This window comes from Daldinia loculata (genome assembly GCF_022478755.1).
Source record: "Daldinia loculata strain CBS 113971 unplaced genomic scaffold F4817scaffold_12, whole genome shotgun sequence".
Taxonomy (NCBI): Eukaryota; Fungi; Ascomycota; class Sordariomycetes; order Xylariales; family Hypoxylaceae; genus Daldinia; species Daldinia loculata.
In genome coordinates this window covers 236,592-257,469 of record NW_026054866.1, presented here as the reverse complement: position 1 = coordinate 257,469, position 20,878 = coordinate 236,592, and the positions used below count along the sequence as shown (strand labels likewise).

The 20,878-nt window shown below is 47.5% G+C and overlaps 10 protein-coding genes across 10 annotated transcripts; 4 read left to right on the top strand and 6 right to left on the bottom strand.

Annotated features, from left to right (window-relative positions):
- Positions 1–409: 409 nt before the first annotated feature.
- On the top strand, positions 410–1,462 carry F4817DRAFT_331388 (uncharacterized protein). The gene is made up of 5 exons (XM_049302497.1): positions 410–583; positions 636–835; positions 1,145–1,201; positions 1,256–1,371; positions 1,441–1,462. Exons 1-2 carry the CDS (start codon positions 514–516, stop codon positions 791–793), a joined length of 228 nt encoding a protein of 75 aa, XP_049161064.1. The 5' UTR covers positions 410–513; the 3' UTR covers positions 794–835; positions 1,145–1,201; positions 1,256–1,371; positions 1,441–1,462.
- Positions 1,463–4,770: 3,308 nt separating this feature from the next.
- On the top strand, positions 4,771–6,302 carry F4817DRAFT_313880 (glycoside hydrolase family 18 protein; the record flags this gene model as incomplete). The annotated part of the gene is made up of 4 exons (XM_049300319.1): positions 4,771–4,895; positions 4,948–5,096; positions 5,155–5,753; positions 5,910–6,302. 4 exons carry the CDS (start codon positions 4,771–4,773, stop codon positions 6,300–6,302), a joined length of 1,266 nt encoding a protein of 421 aa, XP_049161063.1.
- A 376-nt stretch (positions 6,303–6,678) lies between these two features.
- On the bottom strand, positions 6,679–7,589 carry F4817DRAFT_331361 (uncharacterized protein). The gene has a single exon (XM_049302496.1). It carries the CDS (start codon positions 7,570–7,572, stop codon positions 6,865–6,867), a length of 708 nt encoding a protein of 235 aa, XP_049161062.1. The 5' UTR covers positions 7,573–7,589; the 3' UTR covers positions 6,679–6,864.
- A 185-nt stretch (positions 7,590–7,774) lies between these two features.
- On the bottom strand, positions 7,775–9,353 carry F4817DRAFT_357418 (MFS general substrate transporter; the record flags this gene model as incomplete). The annotated part of the gene is made up of 2 exons (XM_049305921.1): positions 7,775–8,262; positions 8,462–9,353. 2 exons carry the CDS (start codon positions 9,351–9,353, stop codon positions 7,775–7,777), a joined length of 1,380 nt encoding a protein of 459 aa, XP_049161061.1.
- Positions 9,354–11,234: 1,881 nt separating this feature from the next.
- Positions 11,235–13,979, bottom strand: F4817DRAFT_331358 (ATP-dependent RNA helicase MAK5). The gene is made up of 3 exons (XM_049302495.1): positions 13,686–13,979; positions 12,491–13,636; positions 11,235–12,442 (listed from the first exon to the last, which is right to left on the bottom strand). Exons 1-3 carry the CDS (start codon positions 13,932–13,934, stop codon positions 11,579–11,581), a joined length of 2,259 nt encoding a protein of 752 aa, XP_049161060.1. The 5' UTR covers positions 13,935–13,979; the 3' UTR covers positions 11,235–11,578.
- Positions 13,980–14,124: 145 nt separating this feature from the next.
- Positions 14,125–15,505, top strand: F4817DRAFT_33949 (FtsJ-domain-containing protein). The gene is made up of 2 exons (XM_049303543.1): positions 14,125–14,336; positions 14,398–15,505. The coding sequence occupies exons 1-2, from the start codon at positions 14,234–14,236 to the stop codon at positions 15,486–15,488; spliced, it is 1,194 nt and encodes a 397-aa protein (XP_049161059.1). The 5' UTR covers positions 14,125–14,233; the 3' UTR covers positions 15,489–15,505.
- Positions 15,506–15,522: 17 nt separating this feature from the next.
- Positions 15,523–16,101, bottom strand: F4817DRAFT_313876 (uncharacterized protein; the record flags this gene model as incomplete). The annotated part of the gene is made up of 2 exons (XM_049300318.1): positions 15,523–15,830; positions 15,885–16,101. 2 exons carry the CDS (start codon positions 16,099–16,101, stop codon positions 15,523–15,525), a joined length of 525 nt encoding a protein of 174 aa, XP_049161058.1.
- Positions 16,102–16,258: 157 nt separating this feature from the next.
- Positions 16,259–18,158, bottom strand: F4817DRAFT_33966 (taurine catabolism dioxygenase). The gene is made up of 2 exons (XM_049303572.1): positions 17,430–18,158; positions 16,259–17,351 (listed from the first exon to the last, which is right to left on the bottom strand). The coding sequence occupies exons 1-2, from the start codon at positions 17,571–17,573 to the stop codon at positions 16,488–16,490; spliced, it is 1,008 nt and encodes a 335-aa protein (XP_049161057.1). The 5' UTR covers positions 17,574–18,158; the 3' UTR covers positions 16,259–16,487.
- Positions 18,159–18,745: 587 nt separating this feature from the next.
- On the top strand, positions 18,746–19,068 carry F4817DRAFT_313874 (uncharacterized protein; the record flags this gene model as incomplete). Its single annotated transcript, XM_049300317.1, has 2 exons — positions 18,746–18,889; positions 18,940–19,068. The coding sequence occupies 2 exons, from the start codon at positions 18,746–18,748 to the stop codon at positions 19,066–19,068; spliced, it is 273 nt and encodes a 90-aa protein (XP_049161056.1).
- Positions 18,947–20,247, bottom strand: F4817DRAFT_331329 (uncharacterized protein). Its single transcript, XM_049302494.1, has 2 exons — positions 20,010–20,247; positions 18,947–19,942 (listed from the first exon to the last, which is right to left on the bottom strand). Exons 1-2 carry the CDS (start codon positions 20,109–20,111, stop codon positions 19,538–19,540), a joined length of 507 nt encoding a protein of 168 aa, XP_049161055.1. The 5' UTR covers positions 20,112–20,247; the 3' UTR covers positions 18,947–19,537.
- Positions 20,248–20,878: the final 631 nt, after the last annotated feature.

Genomic DNA, 20,878 nt, shown 5'->3' with positions numbered 1-20,878 from the left:
AAATGGACCATCGCAGCTATCTAGAGGTCGCGAGACCTAACCGACTTAGAAGATGCGAGTGCAATCTTCTAGATACGCGATATGCTTCTCTTCCATATCTCTAATATTAAAGACGAGAAAGGAATTAAAGCTTCCCGCGAATACAGAACCGATTGGGCCAGCTACTAACCCCCACATCGCTACACGGTCGCCCGATCTCCTTAAGCATGAGGGAGACTCACAGGACCGAAAACGCAACGAACATGACCCGCCTTCCGACAGTTCAGTTTTCTGTATTAACGCAAAAGATCTCGGCGCTTCGACCAGTCAAAGCAACGACATAGAAAAAGCGCTCGCTGCGAAATATCCATCAGGAGGTGGAGACCTTACTCAACCTGGTACGTTGCTTCATAACAAATATATATGAATGGTCTAGAATTGGTATGTAGGTAGCTAACAAATTGCGGTATAGGTAATCCAGTCCGGCACCGACAACCCAGAGAATTATAGAACTAGCCTACGAAGAGGAAATTGATGACTACTATAATGGTGTCGGCCTTCACATTTATCACACCCGTCTCGTCGTTAATGGTAGCGCCTACTCCTAGTGCCGTAAGCTAGGAGTTCAACATGACCCAGGCAGAGGTTTCGCTTACCCTATCGATCCCCGTCCCCGCATATTCCATCAAGCCTCTATTCTTTAGGCCACTCTCTGAAATCTATGGTCGAGTCCCAGTACTTCTTCGTACGAATATCTTCCACATTGAGTGGAATCTGGGCTGTGGTTTCGTTACGAATTAAATATAATTGCTAATATTCCGGTTTCTCGCTATGCTTGGAGGAAGTGCACCCTAAGCTATTAGCGGCGGAGTGTCGAGGTTAGTCAAGACTCGAGTTATTTTTATGTCCTAGATGAAAGCTAACCACTGGGCCGAGTGACTGCTGGGTTCCCGAGCACCGCGGAAAGATGGTAGGAATCTGGAGTTTGGCTCCTCTTATAGAATCAACAATCGGGCCAGTGGTAGAAGGCGTTATCGCGGAATATAGTACATGGTGCTGCTGCGGCTGTTGTCCAGATCCGAAGTGACTTTTCTACCCGAAACATACCATGCGACACTGTTGAGATACACTTAAGGAAGGTCACTAGAAATAAAGAGCTATATACCTCAGAGCCGGAAGTCGGTGGAAGTGTACTCTCAACTATCGTAACCTCCTTTTTGGTCTACTTGGATGTTAGCCACGCAACCCATCGTCCAAGTCATTGCCTCCCACGTAGCTTATCTATACAAGTTCCTATACTTATTACTCGCAAGCTCCCCTTCCACCCGGTCTAATATATTCCACAAGAGCGTCGGTATTGGTGGCCTGAACTACATCTCATATTGTTCTCTCCTAATTCTTTATGGGTTACTATGTCACGTCGAAAGGCGTTACATTCAAATGATATTAGAAACAACATACTGCCTATACAGCTTAGAGCTTCAATCTACCCGTCTTCGTGTAACCATCCTGTAAAGTCGGTAAAAACGTACATCATCTCGACGAGGCTTAAGGGAGGTTGCAGAAGATCGACATATATTGATTCTGTAAGACTCTCTAGTTGGCAAGTCAAGTGTTTGTTGAGAAAAGACTAGTGAATAACACGTGTCACGAGGTTCCGCCTGTGGAAATTCACGTAAGCAATCGTAGATGTTTTCTCAAGTCTTAAGAATATAGCGAGTATGTAGTACCTATGCAAGACGTAATATACATCGTGGTACCTACAGCAGGGCCGATCAAGTATCCATTCACATGTTATGGCAAATGGTCTTATATCATAGATTTGCTTTTGGAACATATGTTGAGGAGCTAATTGGATGTAGAAAGACAAACGAGAAGATTTTAGCGAAAGAGGTGATCAAATGATTTATGGTGGATACGCGGACGAAGAAGAAGCGCAGCTAGCCACCGCACGGTTTCATACCGTCAATATGAGCAGGTGAGATGGATATCGGAGGAAGGCGACTCCGAATGTAATGTCGAGCTGTACGTAGGTACCTAAGACAACTGCTCTATGAGGCGAAGTAAATCATATGGTCAATTTTTCTTTGAAGATGTACAAGGTAGGTTAGGTACCTATGTATGTTTAATTTATTTAATTTTCATTAGGCATCTTAGCGTTGTATATTATTGCACACGTCGCGGGTCATTATTTAGAGTTTGAGCAGGTGGTACCTAACGCAGTTGAATAGTTGAAGACGAAAGAGCCCTGTCTTACAAACTTCGTCAGGGGAAATAAGGTTTAGGTGGAGAATACCCGAAATTAGCGGAAAGAGGTACACCATACAGGGCTTGCTTGTACCTACCTGGTAAAGAAAAGGGGTACCCACCTGCCTATGCGGGATTCAAATTGCCGATCTGGAAAAGGATCTAGCGCTAGAATCTATCCGTTAATTTGACTTGATTACCTCTTCACCAGATTTATTCCCTTGGAGTACTACCGCAAAATGCTGATCACAACTCGTATTATGCCAGGCACCATAAACGCATGCATCTTGTTTCGAGGAAGAGCCTCATTTTCTCAAGGTTCCTCGGCTCTTCGCCGCTACATTGCAGATCTTAGATGTCTGTTATATTTCAACGACCCGGCGATCTGGATTCCATCGCTGATCTTAGCTTGAATAAAGAATGGGCTAGGCCTTGTCAATTAGATCCCATCTGTTTAAGGGCCTATAAGCCGGCGTGTAGTCTAGGCCACCTAAAGGAATGATGATCCAGTAAAGTTCCCTCAGCAACTCAGTTAAAGCGATATGAAATTAACGCTGCCGCGAACGTCCTAGTAAACTCGAAATTGAGCTCGGTAAAGGTAGCGGACCAGACTTACAAACTATCAGGCTCTGTACGCTTCCCGCAAGGTCAAGGGGTTATTGTATGAAGTATGAAGCCTTCAAGACATTAGGTAGTACTATTGGATTCAACAACGTGGCATGGCTGATTTTCACCTGCTAGGCATGCTAGGCAGACTGTCGGGAGTTTAGTAGGGTGCCTCGGTCGACGAATTAGCTGGCGACTGTTTCTGGACGGCGACTGTTTTTGGACGTCGACTGTTTCTGGATGTCTTGCTCCAGGAGGGTCGGTGTTCGGTCCGATGACCTTGACACCCCTCCAGGATATACTATGTGGAGTCAGGGACAGAAGTGTCGCGCGACTCATGGATTCTATGCGGGCCTTTGGTCGGTTATCAGAAATTCTACATTCGATATTTCCCTTTAAAAGATTATCTAGATGCGCGGTACTTCTGGCGTTCGGTAACTACGGCCACTGTGGTTACTATGTCGCGTTCCAAATGCGACCACCGAGGCGCAATCGTGGGATACCCGTCCCTCAGTTCCAAACCACACAACCCTATTGCATAAGGTTCCCTCATGCTATCACCTAGCGGTAACACTTCATATCTCTTAGCACAACGACGTCGCGGATATCAGACTCATCGCAAGAAACTAATATCATCCTCTTAGAGACCCAGTAACGTTGCAAAAATAATCGATTCTATATCAATGCAACCAAAGGTATGGCGGGTGCGGGGTGTGCCAAGCCAAGCTGGTCAGCCTAAGGTCTCATCGTGAACCTGACCTTCTCGAGGCAAGGATAACAGGTTCTTGGACGCGCTGTAGTGGAAGAAGAAGCCCGATTTGGAAATACCTTATCTCCCCACGCAAGAGAGAGAGCACACTAGAGAGTGGGTGTGGCTTCGGAAACTAATAACCCAAATAACCCAAACAACCCAAACTCGACATTCGGTGGGGTTCAGACGGATGTATCATCTATCTCTTCCGTCTTGTTTAAGACATGCCTTCTCTGTATGCCTCTGCATGTCTAACAAATTCTGCCACATTGCCCTTACGTCCGTTAGCATGTATTTCTTTCAAAATCATTTGATCCTCTACTCTAAACCAGCTTCCCAACAGCTTGCACACCTCCGATATGATTATTGTCCCAAGATCTAATTTGGTCAAGTGATAGTGGGGTATGAGCTACAACTTGATGAGCGCGTACAACCCTGTGATAAGCTATCAACCCTTGTGCTAATCTCGTCCGAAGAGCTCTTGATGGTACTCTGATCTTGACTTTCCCAGCCTCTGATTGGTTACAGCCAACAGCTTCCCCTGAGCAAAAGCTACCTTCATTACCGCGACTGTCAAAGTCCTACTATGCAAGACACATTCCAACGTCCACCTTCCGCGTACGGAATAGGGAGAGCGAGCACGAGGGCTACCGGGTTCCAGCATGTCTCCCCAGTTCCATGAAGCTCTCATCAGCTTTACCAGCACGCTCATGACCGGGAACCAACCTTGAAAGGAGGCTACAACCGGGGATATGACGGGATGCATCGGTTTGGAGGCGTGTCTGGGTCGGTGAACAGTGGCAACGTTGCCGCCCTGCTTCGCAGCAAGCCATGAACCACATGTCGAGCTCATTGGTTTGGTAGTGGCGCCTTTACTCCGAGCTCGAGAAACCGTCGCCTGGGTATGGTAGGTATGGTTTCTTTGCCCATAGTCACATCTTTGGACCACATGAGAGACACACGGCCATGATGGTAGTGTGCCGAAGTTGTCTCTTGCCTGGCCGAAATCGTCTCTTCCCTAGGTTCGTTGATAATATAAATATATCGACATGTCCGTTTCTTGTCCGCGTTTTTGATAACCAAGTCAGATCTCGACCAAGAGCAAAGCTTCTTCACTCTCTCGACTATTCTAGTCACTTCATTCCTTAGTACCTATTTCGGTCCTTACTCTAAAGCTATCCCTCATCATGTTCTCCGTCAAAGGTCTCCTTGCGACCCTCCTTCTTCAAGCATCTCTTGGACTTGGTAGTCCAATTACTGCTGTCGAAAAGCGGGCTTCTGGTTTTCAGAACGTAGTTTACTTCACTAACTGGTTAGTCTATCAACTTCTTTATGAATAGAGTCAGCTAACATAGCTACTTCAGGGGTATCTATGGCCGAAACTACCAGCCGGCGCAGCTTCCAGCTTCGCAGATCAACCAGGTCCTCTACTCATTCGCCAATCTAATGTCTGATGGAACTGTGTATGCGTCAGATACTTACGCTGACTTGCAGAAGCACTACGACGGTGATTGTAAGTTAATGAGATATGTAGTTCGCCACTGAAGAAACGTGTTAACATGACCGTCTAGCATGGAACGACCAGGGAAATAATGCCTATGGCTGCATCAAGCAGCTCTACCTTCTAAAGAAGGCCAACCGACAACTCAAGGTGCTTCTTAGCATCGGTGGTTGGACTTATTCCACCAACTTCGCAAGCGCCGCTAGCACGGACGCAACCAGAAAGACCTTCGCCCAGACGGCAGTAACTCTGATCAAGGACTGGGGATTCGATGGTATTGACATCGACTGGGAGTACCCCGCCGATGATACTCAGGCCAGCAACTTTGTTGCACTTCTACAGGCAGTCCGATCTGAGCTTGACTCATACTCATCTCAGTACGCCAATGGATATCATTTTCTCCTCACTGCGGCGGTTCCCGCAGGTCCCACAAACTACCAGAAGCTGCACCTCAAAGATATGGCGTCGGTGCTTGATCAATTTAACCTCATGGCCTATGACTACGCCGGCTCTTGGGACTCTACTTCTGGTCATCAGGCAAACTTGTACCCTAACCCTCAGAACCCTGTATCCACGCCGTTTTCGACTGATGCCGCTCTTTCTGCCTATATCAACGGCGGTGTCCCGAGTAACAAGTTGGTCCTTGGTCTACCTCTGTATGGTCGCGCGGTATGTAATTCAAGCCGTCCCTTTTCTCCTTGTTGCCCTGCCTCAATAACTAGTATCATTTCCTTCTCATCGTACCTTTGAAGGAGTTATTAATGCCGAGACGCGTCCAAATATATTAAGCCGCTTGTTCAAAATCAATCACTAACTATCAAATAGTTCGACGCTACGGATGGTATCGGAGAGCCCTACACGGGCATTGGTCAAGGCTCGTGGGAAGCCGGAGTATATGATTACAAGGTATTGCCTCGAGCTGGCGCACAAGAAATTTACGACGACGTAGCTGGCGCCACGTATAGCTACGACAGCTCGGCCAAGGAGTTAATTAGCTACGATAATGTCGACATGATCAAGAAGAAGATCGCGTACGCTCAGAACAAGAACCTAGGTGGCTCGATGTTTTGGGAAGCCTCGGGCGACCGAAATGATAGCGGCAGTTTGATCGCGGCCGCGTACAACGCTCAAGGAGGATCAGGATCTCTTGACGCGACGCAGAACCTCCTCAGCTACCCTAACAGCCAGTACGACAACATCAAGAACAACCTAAACTAAGTTCATACCTGGTTCAGATCCTCCTCGCTCTGACCTTTGCGGCGGTCATTTGGTTCGGGGGCTGGCGCCCCGTCTTAGAAGACTGTTATCTTCCTCTACTGCTCAGAGTTAACGCCAAATCGTCATTCGCTTCATTTCCGAAATCGATTTACAGAATTGTATATACTTACGATCGTTTACAGATGAATGTGGCTGCCTACACGTTTTGTCAGGCTCATAGCCTGGGACCTATATTTTACTTCACTGTATATATTTACAGATACTCTTATTGTATATAAGCGTTTTAACGTAAATTCGAATATATAAACCCCTACTTAACATAAACAACCCTTCCTAACTCCCTAGCTTGATTTTTGAGCATTGGTTAAATGTAGCTAAGATCATATCCAAGAGTAATCCCTCGCAAGTAAACTCGCAAGTAAACGCCGCCGCCATAATAAGGAATGTAGATAAGACAGGGGACAGTAGTACACGGATAACTCCGAAACGCCGTTGAGCTATGTGAGTATGTGTAAAGACAGAAAAGAAACCCCGCGGTAAAATAATGAATGGAATCAGATAATCACATCATACGGCAGGTTCCGGAGAATCGGCGCTTCTTTTCTTTCGGCAGGTTAGCCGCCGGGGTTTCGCTGCTGTTCTCGGCGGGAGGAGCGATAACGACGGGAGACACCTCGGGGACGGTGTTCAATTCTGCATTCTCGACCTGTCTTAGCGACGTGGATGGGGAGGCGTTCTCGCTGTTTGGGGAACGGGTTGACTTGTGTGTGCACTGAGTGCAGGTCCCTGCGAGGGTCTGCCCGCTACAGTTACTGCATGTCATAGAGATATCGTCACTACTTCCGGCCTCAGGGACTGGGGACACATTTTGGCTTCGGACTGGTGCGCTTACTGGTCTCGCCTGGCCGTGCTGGCTTAGATGAGAACCATGCAGCTGGTTTATCGCCAAACGCTCCACATCCAGACTCGAGGGGCGCGTTGTGGTCGGAGTGTTAGCAGCGGATGGATAGCGCGAGCCGGCTCGGCTACCGGGCAGGCTCTCAGGGGGTAGGAAGTGGACTATGCGATCAACGTTGAGGAGATCCGGGTTTGGTGTTTCGCCGTTGATACGGGCAGTGATGCCATTGGGATTTCCGGGACCCGAGTTGGGGGCGTCTACATTAATTTCCAGCCCAATTTCGGCTTCGGCCTCGGCTTCTGCTTCAGCTAATGTCTGCGCAAACTTCGACCACCGGCGCAGCCAGTGTCCGTAGACGTAGACGACGATCATGAATAAGAACAAGCCGGTTCCTATCGAGGCGAGTACGATAGTTCCGGTGAATATGGTCAATTTCTCGTACCTATTTTATTTGTAGAGGATGTGTTCAGCCGGGTGTATGATTTGAGGAAATAAGGGGTTAGGGGTTGGGAGTAGAGGAGGGAGGGAAGAGATGAGGCCTGAGGAACATACTAAAGGATATTAGCATTTAGAATCACTGTATCGGAATAGTTGCTATAATACTAACCATTGGAACAGCGTAAGGTGTAAGTACACCGGCAAGGAAATCTCTTGCCCATCCGTTACCACCTGTGGCGGATGCAGCGTAAGGGCCGTAGGCTCTAAGCACATAGTCGATGGTACCCATGTAAATGGCGAAGTTAGCGATACCTATCATACAGGAGGCGATCATACTGAATATCCAGTGAAGAGGATGCTCCGTATAAGCGGCCGTAAAAGCAAAGAGGAGAAGTCCGATGGGCAGCAGGGGCGCCGCAAACAGCAGCCAAAAGAGTCGAGCCTCATACTGCGCTCGTTCGCAGAGCGGTTTTCTCTCGCGTAAGGCGATCTGTCGTCCGATGAAGTAGTAAGCCAAGGCATATCCAATCATATATCCAATTCCAATGGGCAAGAATGTACAGCCGAGCAATATGGGACCGAATCCCCATTGCCAATATACGAAGCCGAAAGATTGGACCATCACTAGGAGGAAGGGAGAGTTAGTCATATCATTATCTAAATAAATACATATAGGAGCCAATCCAACACAAGTAGGTATAGATACACATATGACAATCTATCCGGAACACAAACACTCATTTGCGCAAACACTAGCTAGCTAGGTAGATAGGTAAATACGGAAATAGAGTCGATCACTAAGAAAAACTATATATGAACTTACTAAAGATAATAGCGTCCGAGAATCCCGACAGCAGCGAGAAGACTAAGACGATAGGCTCCGTGAAGAACATCTTGAAAGGCCGCAACCAAATCTTCCAAACCTCAGACCAGTTGATGCGTCGATCTCCAGAAATCTCGTTCGGACCGTACAGCGTGGGGTTCACTCCGGACTCGCGCAGTTCCCTGGCGGTCCTATCCATAACGATAGTCGTTCGCGTCTCGGGGACGAGAAAGTAGTGAAGCAGCTGCACCATCACGCCGAAGATTATCTGGATCCAGATGACCCAGCGCCAGGCCAGGTACGCCTCGACGACGCCGCCGAAAATAGGGCCGAGGATGGATCCGCCGACGGACGAGAACACGATGAACGCGGTGGCGTGCTGGTGCTCCGCGCTGTGCGGGTCAAACATATCTGTGATGAGGGCAAGAGTTACACTCCCCCCCGCACTGGAAAGACCACCTAGAGTACGGCCGACGACATGGCCATACCAGGTCGGAGAAAAACCTACCAGGATCGCCCACATATTGACGAAGAACAGCGAAGCCTGCAGGACGTGTCGGCGGCCGTACTCCTCGGACCACGGGGCCCACAGCTCGCAGCCGAAAGCGTACGCGATGAGAAAGGAGGCGGCGCCGCCCCAGCGGACCTGGAAGTAGCTCAGGCCGTACTCGTGGGCGATGCCCTGGATGCCGTTGGAGTAGAGCGTCGTGTTCAGGTTCATGGAGACCTGCACGAGGAAGATGACGCAGAGGATGTACCACTTCTCCTTCTTGGGCCAGCGGATGGGCAGCTTGTCGCCGCAGTCCGAGGGCTTGATGAGCACGCGGGAGAACTCGCTGTGGGAGTTGCGTCTGGCTTGGTTGCGGGCGCGGCGCCAGCGGAGCGTACGCATGATGCGGTTGTGGTCACGCGCGATGGGCTCGTCATTGCGGACGTGGGGGTTCCGCGGTATGGAGTTGCTCTGGGGGTTTGGGTTAGCGGGGTCTTGCTGTTGCTGTTGCTGCTGCTGCTGCTGTGACTGAGACTGCTGCGGTATCATCTCCTGAAGACGGGCTGCGAGGTCCTGAAGAGGGAATGGTGAGGAACTGGGTGGTCGTGCAGGCGACATTGTTAAAGATGCCGTTGGGTGTTGAAGTGATGAGAGGTAGCGAATTGGTTTATGAGTGAGTTTGGACCGTCGGGTAGCAGCATTTCATAACAGGTTATCTCTTTTTCTAAATTTCTACTATCTCAAAACCTTTTTTTTTTTTTTTTTTTTCGAGATAATAACTTCTCCAAAGAGAGAGAAAAATTGTTGAATACGAGAACCGAAGTTGGGGCGGTCCGGTGCGTTTTTATAAAGGGCCGGCTATTAACCTCTCTCAAACCCTTCTAAGCCAAGAGGTGGTTAACCTGAGGGGGATTTCTTCAAGAGTACACCTATCGTTCGTATCGAGGGGTATTAAGTTCGCTTGCGTCTCGAGTTAGCTTAGCTTGCGGTGTGTGTATGCGCCAGTTGGTTGTGCCTGAGGGGCGTATAGTATAGACCGGACAAGTTTCGAACCGGAAGTGAGGAGGCACTTTTCGGGTACTTGTCCACACCAAGCTTGCTATAGTTTGGGCAATACGAGAGGTCTAATGTGAGAGCCTCAAACACCATTGGGAGGGGGTAGTGGCACTTAGCGCTCACGAGATCAAAACTTATGAACTATATGACACCCCATTTTTGGGCTCTAGAGCATCTGATGCAGTTACGATGCTCAGGGGTATGCTAGGGCCTTCGAAAAGTCGTGGTAGTTCTCAGTCGCCGTGAACTCTATTTAGTAACATTGAAACGCCTGGATTTGGTTTTGGTAGTTTACGAGAAAGGAGATAACTTCCCATAGAATTCGTATGCTGCCACTCTACCTTATATTTTTTTTAGCACAGTCCTTTATTGGTGAAAATACAAGTTTAGAAACTTCCAATCAAGCAAAATCATTCCCTATAAGTGGCTCGACAACCTAGTTCACGATGGATCTGCAAATCGTTGGCGATCAACTAGCTAGGTTGACGATACTTCCACATCGGGTTTCAACCGAGTCAGATTCGAGCGGAGTACAAACTTTCTTTTTCCATGTTACATTGAAAATCGTTCGACAAAATTACGGCAAGGATACAAAGTTTATTCCAGGAATGAAGCACCAAGGGTCCAAGCTTGGTTGTTACATTGACGAACGAATTTCTAACCTCCACCTGTCCTCTGCGGTGTACGGTTTTTATAACTGGAACTTCTTACATCGAATGATGGTTTCGTGCAGTTCTAGAAGACCTCGTTTCTAAATCGGCGCTTCTACGTCGGATATCATTTATAAGATCAACCTGGAAAGGGAGAATTTGAACACTCATCGTATAAGCTTGGTAGGCACTTCAGGTACCTAGGTATACACGATTCATCACCACCATCGGGTTTCACATTCCGCTATGGTGGCACTGAATTTTTAGAGGAGGGCCAGGTAGTAGACGTTTATTCGATGGCTTGTTACGTGATATCTATCTGTTATATACCTACCTTAGGTACCTAAGTATATATCAACCTTAACCGGCGAGGCCAAGACGATCTACGCTATGATGATTCCGTATCTCCAAACTCTAACGGCACAGCTTCGGTTAGTCATGGATTTGGTAAGTCTTATTTATGATGTTTAAGGATCGTTAACAATAGAGAAACTATAAAACAGCGCATTGTCGCTTCGATCCAAACAGTAGTCGTTCCTATGTGTATAGACGGGTTATTCGTGTCCCTTGGGAACCTCTTCCGTCTGCGCTGATTATTCGCGGCACGATACTCGAGGCCCGTGTGCGTGCTTTCTGTGAGGCAAAGCGTGCTATTCTAAGAGTAACGTAGTATAACGCTGGACGTTATTATGTAGTAATGGGAGTTGAAGCTAGATCATTCCGCTTATGGGCAACTCACTATTCGATTCAAACAGCCCTTAATCAAGCTGTCGTTGAGATTAGAGTGATCACTCGGGGAAAATGGCTCTAGCTGAATGAGGGCCTGCACCGTCAATAGGCGATTAGGAAGTTTGATAACCGTACCCCTTGTCGGGAATCCGTAAATATTTAGAGCTATGCTTAGGTAGATGATATCCTCGGTTATAATGTTTCAATATCAAGGCCGTTGACCTTCCCTAAAAACTCCCCCTTAGCACCGCGTAGCAGCTCATCCATATCCACCATACCGGTCGCGATATACCTCTCGCTCACGCCGGCATTGACTCGCTTGGAAAGGAGCTCTCTTAGTTCGGCGCGCAAAGCCCCTAGCTCGGCCTTGGTCATAGCTCTCGCTTGATCTTGCTTCTCCTTCCGACCCCCCCCTCGTCCTCCCCACTTGCCGACCTGCTGCATTTCGTCACTATCGTATTCCACGCCTAGCTCGTCTGCCGCGTTCCGCATCCAGTCATCCTCCTTGCTTCCTTTTTCCTTCGCAAGTCCCGCGTCGGCAATCTTTTTCGCTAGCGTGACGCGCGATTTCAATCGGTTAACTAGCTTTCGGTCCATGTCTAACGTCTGCACGAAGAAGTTCTTCCTGGTCCCCCTATCAGTGCTCGAGTGCACTTTTGCGATGAGCCGTCGGGTCGGAACAACTTCTTCAGGCGAGCAGAGAAGTATACTCAACCCTGTTTTGTCTGCACGCGCAGTACGTCCAGACCTATGTACGTATACGTCCGCAGCTCGGGGGACGTGGTAATGGACTATCAGGTCGACATTAGGAATATCTAAACCACGGGCAGCGACATCTGTCGCAACGAGGATAGATGACTGTCCTTGATTCGTGCCGGTGAACCGTTCAACTGAACGTAGACGCGCCTTTTGAGGCATTTGAGAATGGAGCGGGTTAGTCTGAAGATTTAGATTTTGAAGCATAGGGGCTAATCTTCGGACTGAACTGATGGAATTGGTAAACACAAGCGTCCGCACGTTTGGATATAACATCAGAAGTGCGTATAGGTAGAGATCCTTGAAACAGTTAGTAGAGATTCCATTTCTTCATCCTATGAAACTCACCTTCTCCATCGCGCCGCATTCCACCAACCCTTCCTTAAGCCCTTCAGCCATTTGAGATACCGGATTAACGTCGATAAACTTGGGCTTCTCTTCCCGGAAGTTCAATTTTTTTAGTAAATACTCCATGGAGTCCTTCTCGCTCATTAAATTGGATCGTCCTTTACCAGCTAGCTTTTGCTGCAGACCTTTGTGAAATGTTGCCGAGAATACAAGAGTTTGTCTCGGCGACAACGTAGCTTCTTCCTCTTCGTTTTCATCCTCTTCAACCCGGTCCAGAGCATTGAAAATCTCGGCAGCTTCTTGGAAATGACCTTCTGTTAAAAGCCTGTCTGCTTCGTCTACCACGAGATACTGAATCTTTCTGAAGTTACTCGTCAGTTCCGAGCTAGAGCTTAAGACCTCCCATAGTCGACCAGGAGTTCCGATTACAATATCTGCCTTAGCTAGCTGACGCTGTTGCTTATAAACTGATAAACCACCGGTTACCGAGCATACGTAGGGTGAATTCGGTAAGCCAGCACACAAGTTCTTGATGTGTTCCGTGAGTTGATGCGCAAGTTCTCTAGTCGGTGAAAGGACTAAGGCAAGCGGGATCTTAGAGGCATCCTGAGAAACATCGTCGCTGTCCGATAATTCCAGCCACTTCTCAACGATTGGAATACCAAATGCTAGTGTTTTACCTGAACCTGTCGAGGCTTTACCTATGACATCGTGACCTGCCAATATTTGAGGTATAGTAGCTGCTTGTATACGAGTGGGTTTCAAGAATTTCAACTTGGCCAGAGACTCGAGAATCTGGGGGGATAAATCCAATGAGACCCATGCAGAAAGATCGACCTCATCTTGCGTTTCATCCGCAGCGTCCATTCCAGCGAAGACGTTGGTCTCGAGCTCGGGATCCTCAATCTGTTTTGAATCCTTTTTTTTCTGTTTCTTTTGCGCCTTTGCGCCTTCTTTCGGAGTAGTCTTTGTCTCTGATTTCGTATTCTCGTCGGCGTTCGTTAGGCTAAGCGATGCGCTTCCTGAAGTAGCTTGGGCTGATGGCTCATCGTTAAATCCTTCAAATTCTTCATCGCTCTGTACCTCATCACTCTCTTCCTCTCCGTTTTCTTCATTTTCTTCGTCAGTTGAATGCACGGCAGCTCTCTGTTTCCTATTAGTGCCCGAACTGCCAAATTGTCAGAGGTTCATATACAAATTCAACAGTATTATTGCTATTTCGAATAACTTCTACATCATCAACCTCCTCTAAGCCGTAGAAGCCCTCGGAATCGTTGAACATATCGGGCAGCTTGGCTTTGCGCCATCGTAGAGAGTCGGCAGTAATACGTTTCTTCGCTTTCGTCTGGGTGGATTTTCCGGTAGGTTGGCGGGCCTTGACCCTTTTTTCCGCAGGCGCGCTTGATGTTTGGCTATTCGCCTTCCTTTTCTTTAACCCGTTCATGATGCCGGGAGAACTAGAGCGTAGATGGTTGGTATCAATTGCTCGTTGCTGTTAGAGAAATGCTGGAAATTTTTGGGACCCTGTCCAAGTACTTATCAAAGTTATCTTATCGATTACTTTTCTTAAAAGCTGATAAGAGATTAGCGCATTGGCCACACCTTAATTCAGCCCTACCAACCAGCCAACAACTCTAACAGCCCCAATTCTTGCTGCAAAAAATTGTAGGTGGAACCAATATAATAAATTGTGTATAATTCACGTGGATCTTACAGCAGACTCATCTAACCCGATAAACCATAATGGGGAAATCTTCTAAGGATAAACGTGATGCGTATTACAGGCTCGCTAAAGAACAAGGGTGGCGAGCGAGAAGTGCTTTCAAGCTCTTACAGCTTGACGAAGGTTAACCCCCTCCCCCTTAACGGAGAGGAAATTCTTAACAAGGATACTAATCGAGGAATAGAATTTGATCTCTTCGCCAATGTCACTCGAGTTGTAGACTTATGCGCTGCACCTGGGAGTTGGTCGCAAGTCCTATCTAGGGTTTTAATTAAGGGAGAGAAATTCGGTCGAGCAGCTTGGCAAGATCGTGATGCTAGATTCCGTCAACAGATGCTGGGACTCTTCGGGCCTCTACCCACCGCAAACAAATCGGAACCCTTAAGCTCACAGCAACCGTTCACAGTGCCGAATCCTCGTCAAGATGTCAAGATTGTCTCGATCGATTTGCAACCTATTAGTCCATTACCAGGGATTGTCACGCTACGAGCTGATATTACTCACCCAGCTACTGTTCCATTGCTTCTAAAAGCACTAGACCCTGAATACGACTCGAAAACTAAGAGCCAGCAGGCCGCCCATCCGGTTGACCTAGTACTTAGTGATGGTGCCCCTGACGTAACCGGGTTGCATGATCTAGATATTTATGTGCAATCACAGCTTCTTTTTGCAGCGTTAAACCTAGCGCTATGCGTCTTGAAGCCCGGCGGGAAGTTTGTGGCAAAAATATTCAGGGGCAAGAATGTGGACGTACTCTACGCACAGCTCAAAATATTTTTCGAAAAAGTTCATGTTGCGAAGCCGAGATCTTCGCGAGCTAGCAGTGTGGAAGCATTCATCGTGTGCTTAAATTTCCAACCTCCTAAAGGGTTCTCGGCGAGCCTCGAGGAGCCACTTGGCGTTGGTTTTCGCCTATCGAAAATGACAGAGCAGAACTCCGCGGTATTACCTATTACCGCAAAGACTATTCTACAAAACCCAGAAACGGGGGCATGGAATAATACGCCAGCATTCGTTTCGACAACAGATAAGGACGGTATCGCCGATATTCAATTAGAAGATCACCGTCCGAAATATGAAGGAGACGTCAGATGGATTGCACCTTTCATTGCTTGTGGCGACTTATCTGCATTTGATTCTGATGCTTCATATCGCCTACCACCAGACCATGTCTCCCTAGACCCAGTTCAGCCACCAACCGCACCCCCGTACAAACGTGCTCTGGAGATGAGAAAGGCATTCGGGGGCGCCTACGGAAAGACAAGCAAGGAATGAATAGAGAATTTGTTTAACTAGGTACCTACCTATGCTAGGCATGTTTTGGATGCTGAGCTGCAGGTCCCTCAATCAACCCGATGGAAATGCCTTTCGTGTCACACTCGCTCCAGTCCTTAGCGCCAAGATATTTGCGATATAGATCCATCCTATCGCTAGTCAAGAACATAAATCGCCGTAGATGAGTCCAGCCTTGGATGATTTCGTTGAGACACTCCATCATCCAACGACCGAGGCCTTTCCCCTGGTATTCGGGCAAGATGTATACATCAGTGAGATATGCGAATGTGACATCGTCGGTCACCACTCTCACAAGCCCAATCTGTTTGGGACTGCTTTGGCCTGTAAGGTACATAAGCTGAGGTTCTACGGATAGCAGCCTGAAAAGGAACTTACCAGCCATCTCCGAGGTGGATTTAGGAAGCACGTATAGTCCAAGACACAAAGAATTATGGAGTGCTTTTTTTATTATGTCCCGTGGCAGCCCCTGTGCCCACCACATCAGATCCGAGCTCAGAGCTTCGTTGACTGCATCAACTTGAACGAGCAGCGGTTCGGTTGAGACTAGAAACTCATCCTTGTACCAATTATGAGGTGCTGTTTCGAGGACCATTGTGATGATTTCGGATTCGAACGGTATACCTATCTGCTTAACTTTATAATAAAGACTACCTAAGACAATATGGTTCTTGACAGAGGTCTTAAGCTAAGTGTGAATTAGTCACAGACTAAATTCCAAGGCCGAGACGGCGATATATGAACCGTATTGAACTTAGCGCCCCCCCCCCCACGTGATAATTAACATAGACTACTTCTAAGGGGCACCTAATAAATTTAACCAATGGCTGGTAGCCATACAGGAATCCTAGCATCGATTATAAACTCTTATCTTTACATAAAGTAATCCGCAACATTAGTACTTGTAACCTAGTTAGTTCTTGCAACAATGATGAAAAATATTAAGCCATCAATAATAATATCGAAGACTAATATCAATTATTATACCCCCACTGCTCCAGCGTGTTTGGTTTTCGCCTGTGAGTTAAAACCTTGCCAGGCGATATCTTTTGAATTCAACCCCCAAGCCGTCGGACTGTCATCGTGGACTGTCGTTCGCCTCAGGTCACGCTTGAATTTGCCTTCAAAGGTACCACTACCTGCTCGGTGTAACACACATCGGTTGTCCCAAATAACTAAATCACTAGGGTTGTCCCACTGCACGGTGGTGGTGTACTTTTTCTGCGTGGCATGCTGATTGAGTCGTTGGACCAGGTCCCAGGAGTTCAGGATCTCCTTTCCATTCTCCTCAATATGGTGCAAATGGGCACCGATAAATAGATTCATCCGCCCGCTAGGCTCATGGAGTTGTGCAATTCGATGGCGTTGCATCGGCGATTGTGTCGGGTCGACGTCCTCGAAGAAGGCAGGCGAACCGAGCTTTCGGGAATGGGCCATTGAATGCGCACCTACATAATCGTGTGAAAGAAGCTCCTCTCGCAGATCTTCGGGAAGTTCCTCAAAGGCAGTTCGTGAGTCGGCAAAGTCTGTGTTACCGCCGTGCCCCGGGGGTGGGAGCTCACAGGCGCGTAGAAGAGAGAACGATGCTCGCCGCGGGTTAAATGTCGAGTCCGCGTGGAAGAGCCCATTGCCCCTGTTAGAGTGTGCCCGTGCACTCCCTGGATCGAGGATTCCACCTGTCTCGGCATCTATATTCCCAGCGTCGAACAGTTCATAAAGCTCGTATCGGGGTTTCCGCCCTCCCATAAGATATCGACGAATGTTGTCAAGCTCCCCGAAGCGTTCGGAGAATTTAACGTGGGCTATGTCATCCAAACCCGTGTTCCTGAAGACGCATACACCGTACTGGCCGCAGATTTTAGTTATAGGTCTGTTGACTAAGGTTATGTATAACTGTGTTAGATAGGTAAGTATCCTATTTACCTTGGCCATGGCAGCAACTATCTCCCTAAACTGCTCGTCAGACAGATCTTGAAAGTTAACGCCACTGACTTCAGCACCGAACGTAGGATGTAACTCCTTGACCGCGATGGTCTTGAAGGGTGACTCTTGGATAAGCCCAGGCATGTTGTCGCTGTCGTTAGTTTTGCTGTTCGTAATTAGACAGTTGATATCACATCTGCAGTCCTAAGACCCTTAGTCCAAAGACAGAGTCGAAGGTGCAACATCACGATAGGAAGTGTTTGAGACTTAAATAAACCAATGGTAGTCCTCAATCGAATCAAATACCTGCCGAAGGTAGGTCACAACCGCGAACAAGGAATCGTGCGGGGTATGCGACTGGCGGCAGAATCGCGCAGTCTCATGACAGCGATATTCAAACTCGACTCCTTAGATACGCGTATTTGAATCCCGAAGGAAGCATTCAAATAGCAGATCGCTATCCAGGTTGAGCGTTAGTCTGGAGCTAGGTGATGACTTTAAGATAGAGATTGCGTCGGCAATTACTAAGTTATACTAACTATTATACTCTAAATAGTTACCAACATTGGAACACTATTGCCATAATATGGCTTTAATTTCTTCAACTATTTCGTTATTATAAACTTTATTATATGCAATCTGTCAGTTAACTTGATATGCACAAGTTTCTTCCTATAGGTAACGACATGATTTATTATGCTAAGAAGAGTATAGAGCTACAAACCAAACGAAATACTCAAACAAGACAACATTGTATCCCAAACAATTATTTGACAGGCCTAAATTACAGGTATGAATGTGAACTAATTTAAGACTCTAGAAGCTCGAGGTATACCAATGTTTTGATTAGAAAGTATATAACGTCTACGAACTATAACATTTCTCTTGAGGTCCTATAGTTTTGATAGATCTCAAAGATGCGTCATGACCTACCGTTCTACTTCAACCGAGGTTCAAAACTTATCAAAAGTCAGCGGCATTTGGCCTAGTTCAATCCGCTAGTAGGAGGTGATGTTGAGTGGTCTAAATCTAGTTAAGCCAATACCAACAACCCTAGGCTTATATCTAATACACCTTATAACTGTTGCGTTACAGAGAAGCATAGGGCCAGCCCAGTTCGTCTATAGAGTCAAGTCCTGGCCCTACCTTTAGCCGTACTGCCAGCCCAGAGATAGCTAGCAATGCCGCCATTGCCTTCGCTAGCTTTATATCTTGTTATATTCTCGAATTACTAGAGAGGTGGCCACAGACGTGCTGAGAAGGTAGCTGTCTATTACACTCTCTCCGCGGTAGCATTCTTTATTTTCAGCGCCGGTATGTGGGGTATTGCTGCTGGTATTCTTCAGAGCGCAAAGAACGACAATAACAACGAGGACGTCTGGGGATGGTCATGCGTGGACAACAAGAGACGGCAGGTTTTTGCTGACAAAGTCGATTATGCACTAGTTTGCAGAATGCAGGTAAGTTTTGCCTACCCTCAAGTTCGATGCAGTTTCTAACATTATTGTAGTCTTGGTCCTTGGTGTGCTGCCTCATTGAAGTTGTTCTCGAGTGTATCGCGATCCTGCTTTACTCGGTGGTCTTTTACAGATACTACTCCAAGCAACGCCTCCGGAAGTCCATGGATGTCCGTGATTGAGCACGTAGCCGGCGCCCCTGGCGAGCAAACCTACTCGCAGATTCGTTCTCAAAAAGCCAAAATAGTACTGTATCGATCCAACGGCTATTTAGCTTGAAGCATGCAGACCATAGCTAATTAGTACTTAGTTTGCAATGGAGATGCTCTATCTATTTTCTGAGGCACAAAAGGACCGTGGGGTTACAATAGAGTCATCACTAACTGTATATCCACTAGCGAGCGACATTTATCTCGTACTTCATCTGCTCCATCCCTCCATATCTCAGATACTACTGATGACTTCACAAGATTTGCCTGAACTCCGTTGATATATCCCCTAGTACACAAGAAAAGAAGACGCGACTATTCATCTCCACGCCCTTGGGCTTCCTGGAGGACTCTCTATCCGTTGATCGATGGTGATCGCCTCTCCTACACTTCCAAATCGTTGATGGTGCGGTTATGCCAATCCGGGACCCCCCCCCCAAGCTTATTGTGTCGCACATTGCACTTCTGGTTCCCTTCGGCGAAATTTGGTCAACACCCTGTTCCACGGCCTATTTTGTTTTCTCTTTGCAGCTTCCTTCTCTGCCCAATACTTCTCTTGCTTTTCTCTTAGCTTTTGGGCACAGATTCCCTTCATCTCTCCTTCCTCCATGACAAATACAGTAGTGTTTCCGCCAAGCCCTATCCATTCCTCGTCCTTGACGACATATGCGTAGCCAGGTTCAATGATCGCCCCTTGTCCATCAATGAAAATTACGCCGCGGAGTAAAAATATCAGGCAATCGTGAAGGCAATGAAATTTAATTTTGAGGTTGAGTATGTTAGGAGGGAGGTGATCGGGCCCGCTGTGGGCGTAGTGGATATCACGGGCCGGCTCCGACCGTTGGAACTGCGTGCTTGTCAGAGATTATACTCCGTTTCATTCACCCGTATCCCGCTACGAATCACTAGCATACCTCCTCCTTTAGAGCTTCTGCTACTAGTCTGTTGTCGTTTGGATCGAAAGAACTCCAAAACCCACTGCCTCTGGGACCTACTATCTTTCGTATAGCCGGCATGCTGATAATAGAAGTAGCTAACTATGAACGATTCGCTACGTTTTTGAAGTTGTTTAGTGACAATTAGGCTCGACTAGGTGACACCTGTGAAGCGGGGTTGTTCTGCACTAACTAGCCCGAATTAGTGATCGCCTCGACTGGAGGTATGGAGGTACCGATCGGCGTGGCGAATGACATCCTTTTAAAGTCACTCTGAAAGTTTCGGCCCCGCTCGCTTAGACAGGGATGTACAAGCGCCTTACTAGAATAGGCTGGGCGCTGGTCCACGGGAACGTGGGCCAAGATAAGGCTGAGCGCAACGGCCCGGCAGCGGGGCCATCACTATTCTTAGCACTATTCTTAGCATGAGATGAGCATCGACAGGCACTCGACCTCCACCTCTCCACTTTGTGGTTCTTGCAAGGCTGTAACTTTCACGATGCTACTAGGCTGATGGTGTGTACGTATTCGAAGCTGCAGATTAAGAGCCCTTGGAGTCCGTATGAAGTTGAAAAAAGCTATGACATGATATTTGACTCTCAGGTTCATCGTCAAACGAACTTTGCTTCATCTCAAAATCAAGCATAGACCTCACGCCTTATATTTTGATAGTGATAAACCCCATCTGAGTACCCCTCTACCAAAGCTTTCTATTTTTACTTCGACTTATTTGGTCCGCGGTTTGGCGGCTTGCGGTCGACCTTTAATTGACTACGGACCAGAAAACAGGCCTTCCCAGTATCAGCTCCGTGGCGGGATATGCCACGCGCTTAAAAGAAGGATCAACG

Excerpts from the sequence above, each read along its gene's own strand:
- F4817DRAFT_331388 (XM_049302497.1), top strand. The coding sequence starts at position 514 with ATGACTACTATAATGGTGTCGGCCTTCACATTTATCACACCCGTCTCG. Across the intron at positions 584-635 it reads GTTAATGGTAGCGCCTACTC|CCTATCGATCCCCGTCCCCG; the intron begins CTAGTGCCGTAA and ends GGTTTCGCTTAC.
- F4817DRAFT_331361 (XM_049302496.1), bottom strand. The coding sequence starts at position 7,572 with ATGATCGTCGTCTACGTCTACGGACACTGGCTGCGCCGGTGGTCGAAG.
- F4817DRAFT_331358 (XM_049302495.1), bottom strand. The coding sequence starts at position 13,934 with ATGAACGGGTTAAAGAAAAGGAAGGCGAATAGCCAAACATCAAGCGCG. Across the intron at positions 13,637-13,685 it reads GCAATAATACTGTTGAATTT|AGAGCTGCCGTGCATTCAAC; the intron begins GTATATGAACCT and ends AATAGGAAACAG. Across the intron at positions 12,443-12,490 it reads AATGCGGCGCGATGGAGAAG|GATCTCTACCTATACGCACT; the intron begins GTGAGTTTCATA and ends AACTGTTTCAAG.
- F4817DRAFT_33949 (XM_049303543.1), top strand. The coding sequence starts at position 14,234 with ATGGGGAAATCTTCTAAGGATAAACGTGATGCGTATTACAGGCTCGCT. Across the intron at positions 14,337-14,397 it reads GCTCTTACAGCTTGACGAAG|AATTTGATCTCTTCGCCAAT; the intron begins GTTAACCCCCTC and ends ATCGAGGAATAG.
- F4817DRAFT_33966 (XM_049303572.1), bottom strand. The coding sequence starts at position 17,573 with ATGCCTGGGCTTATCCAAGAGTCACCCTTCAAGACCATCGCGGTCAAG. Across the intron at positions 17,352-17,429 it reads TAGTTGCTGCCATGGCCAAG|TACGGTGTATGCGTCTTCAG; the intron begins GTAAATAGGATA and ends ATCTGCGGCCAG.
- F4817DRAFT_331329 (XM_049302494.1), bottom strand. The coding sequence starts at position 20,111 with ATGCCGGCTATACGAAAGATAGTAGGTCCCAGAGGCAGTGGGTTTTGG. Across the intron at positions 19,943-20,009 it reads CAGAAGCTCTAAAGGAGGAG|TTCCAACGGTCGGAGCCGGC; the intron begins GTATGCTAGTGA and ends ACAAGCACGCAG.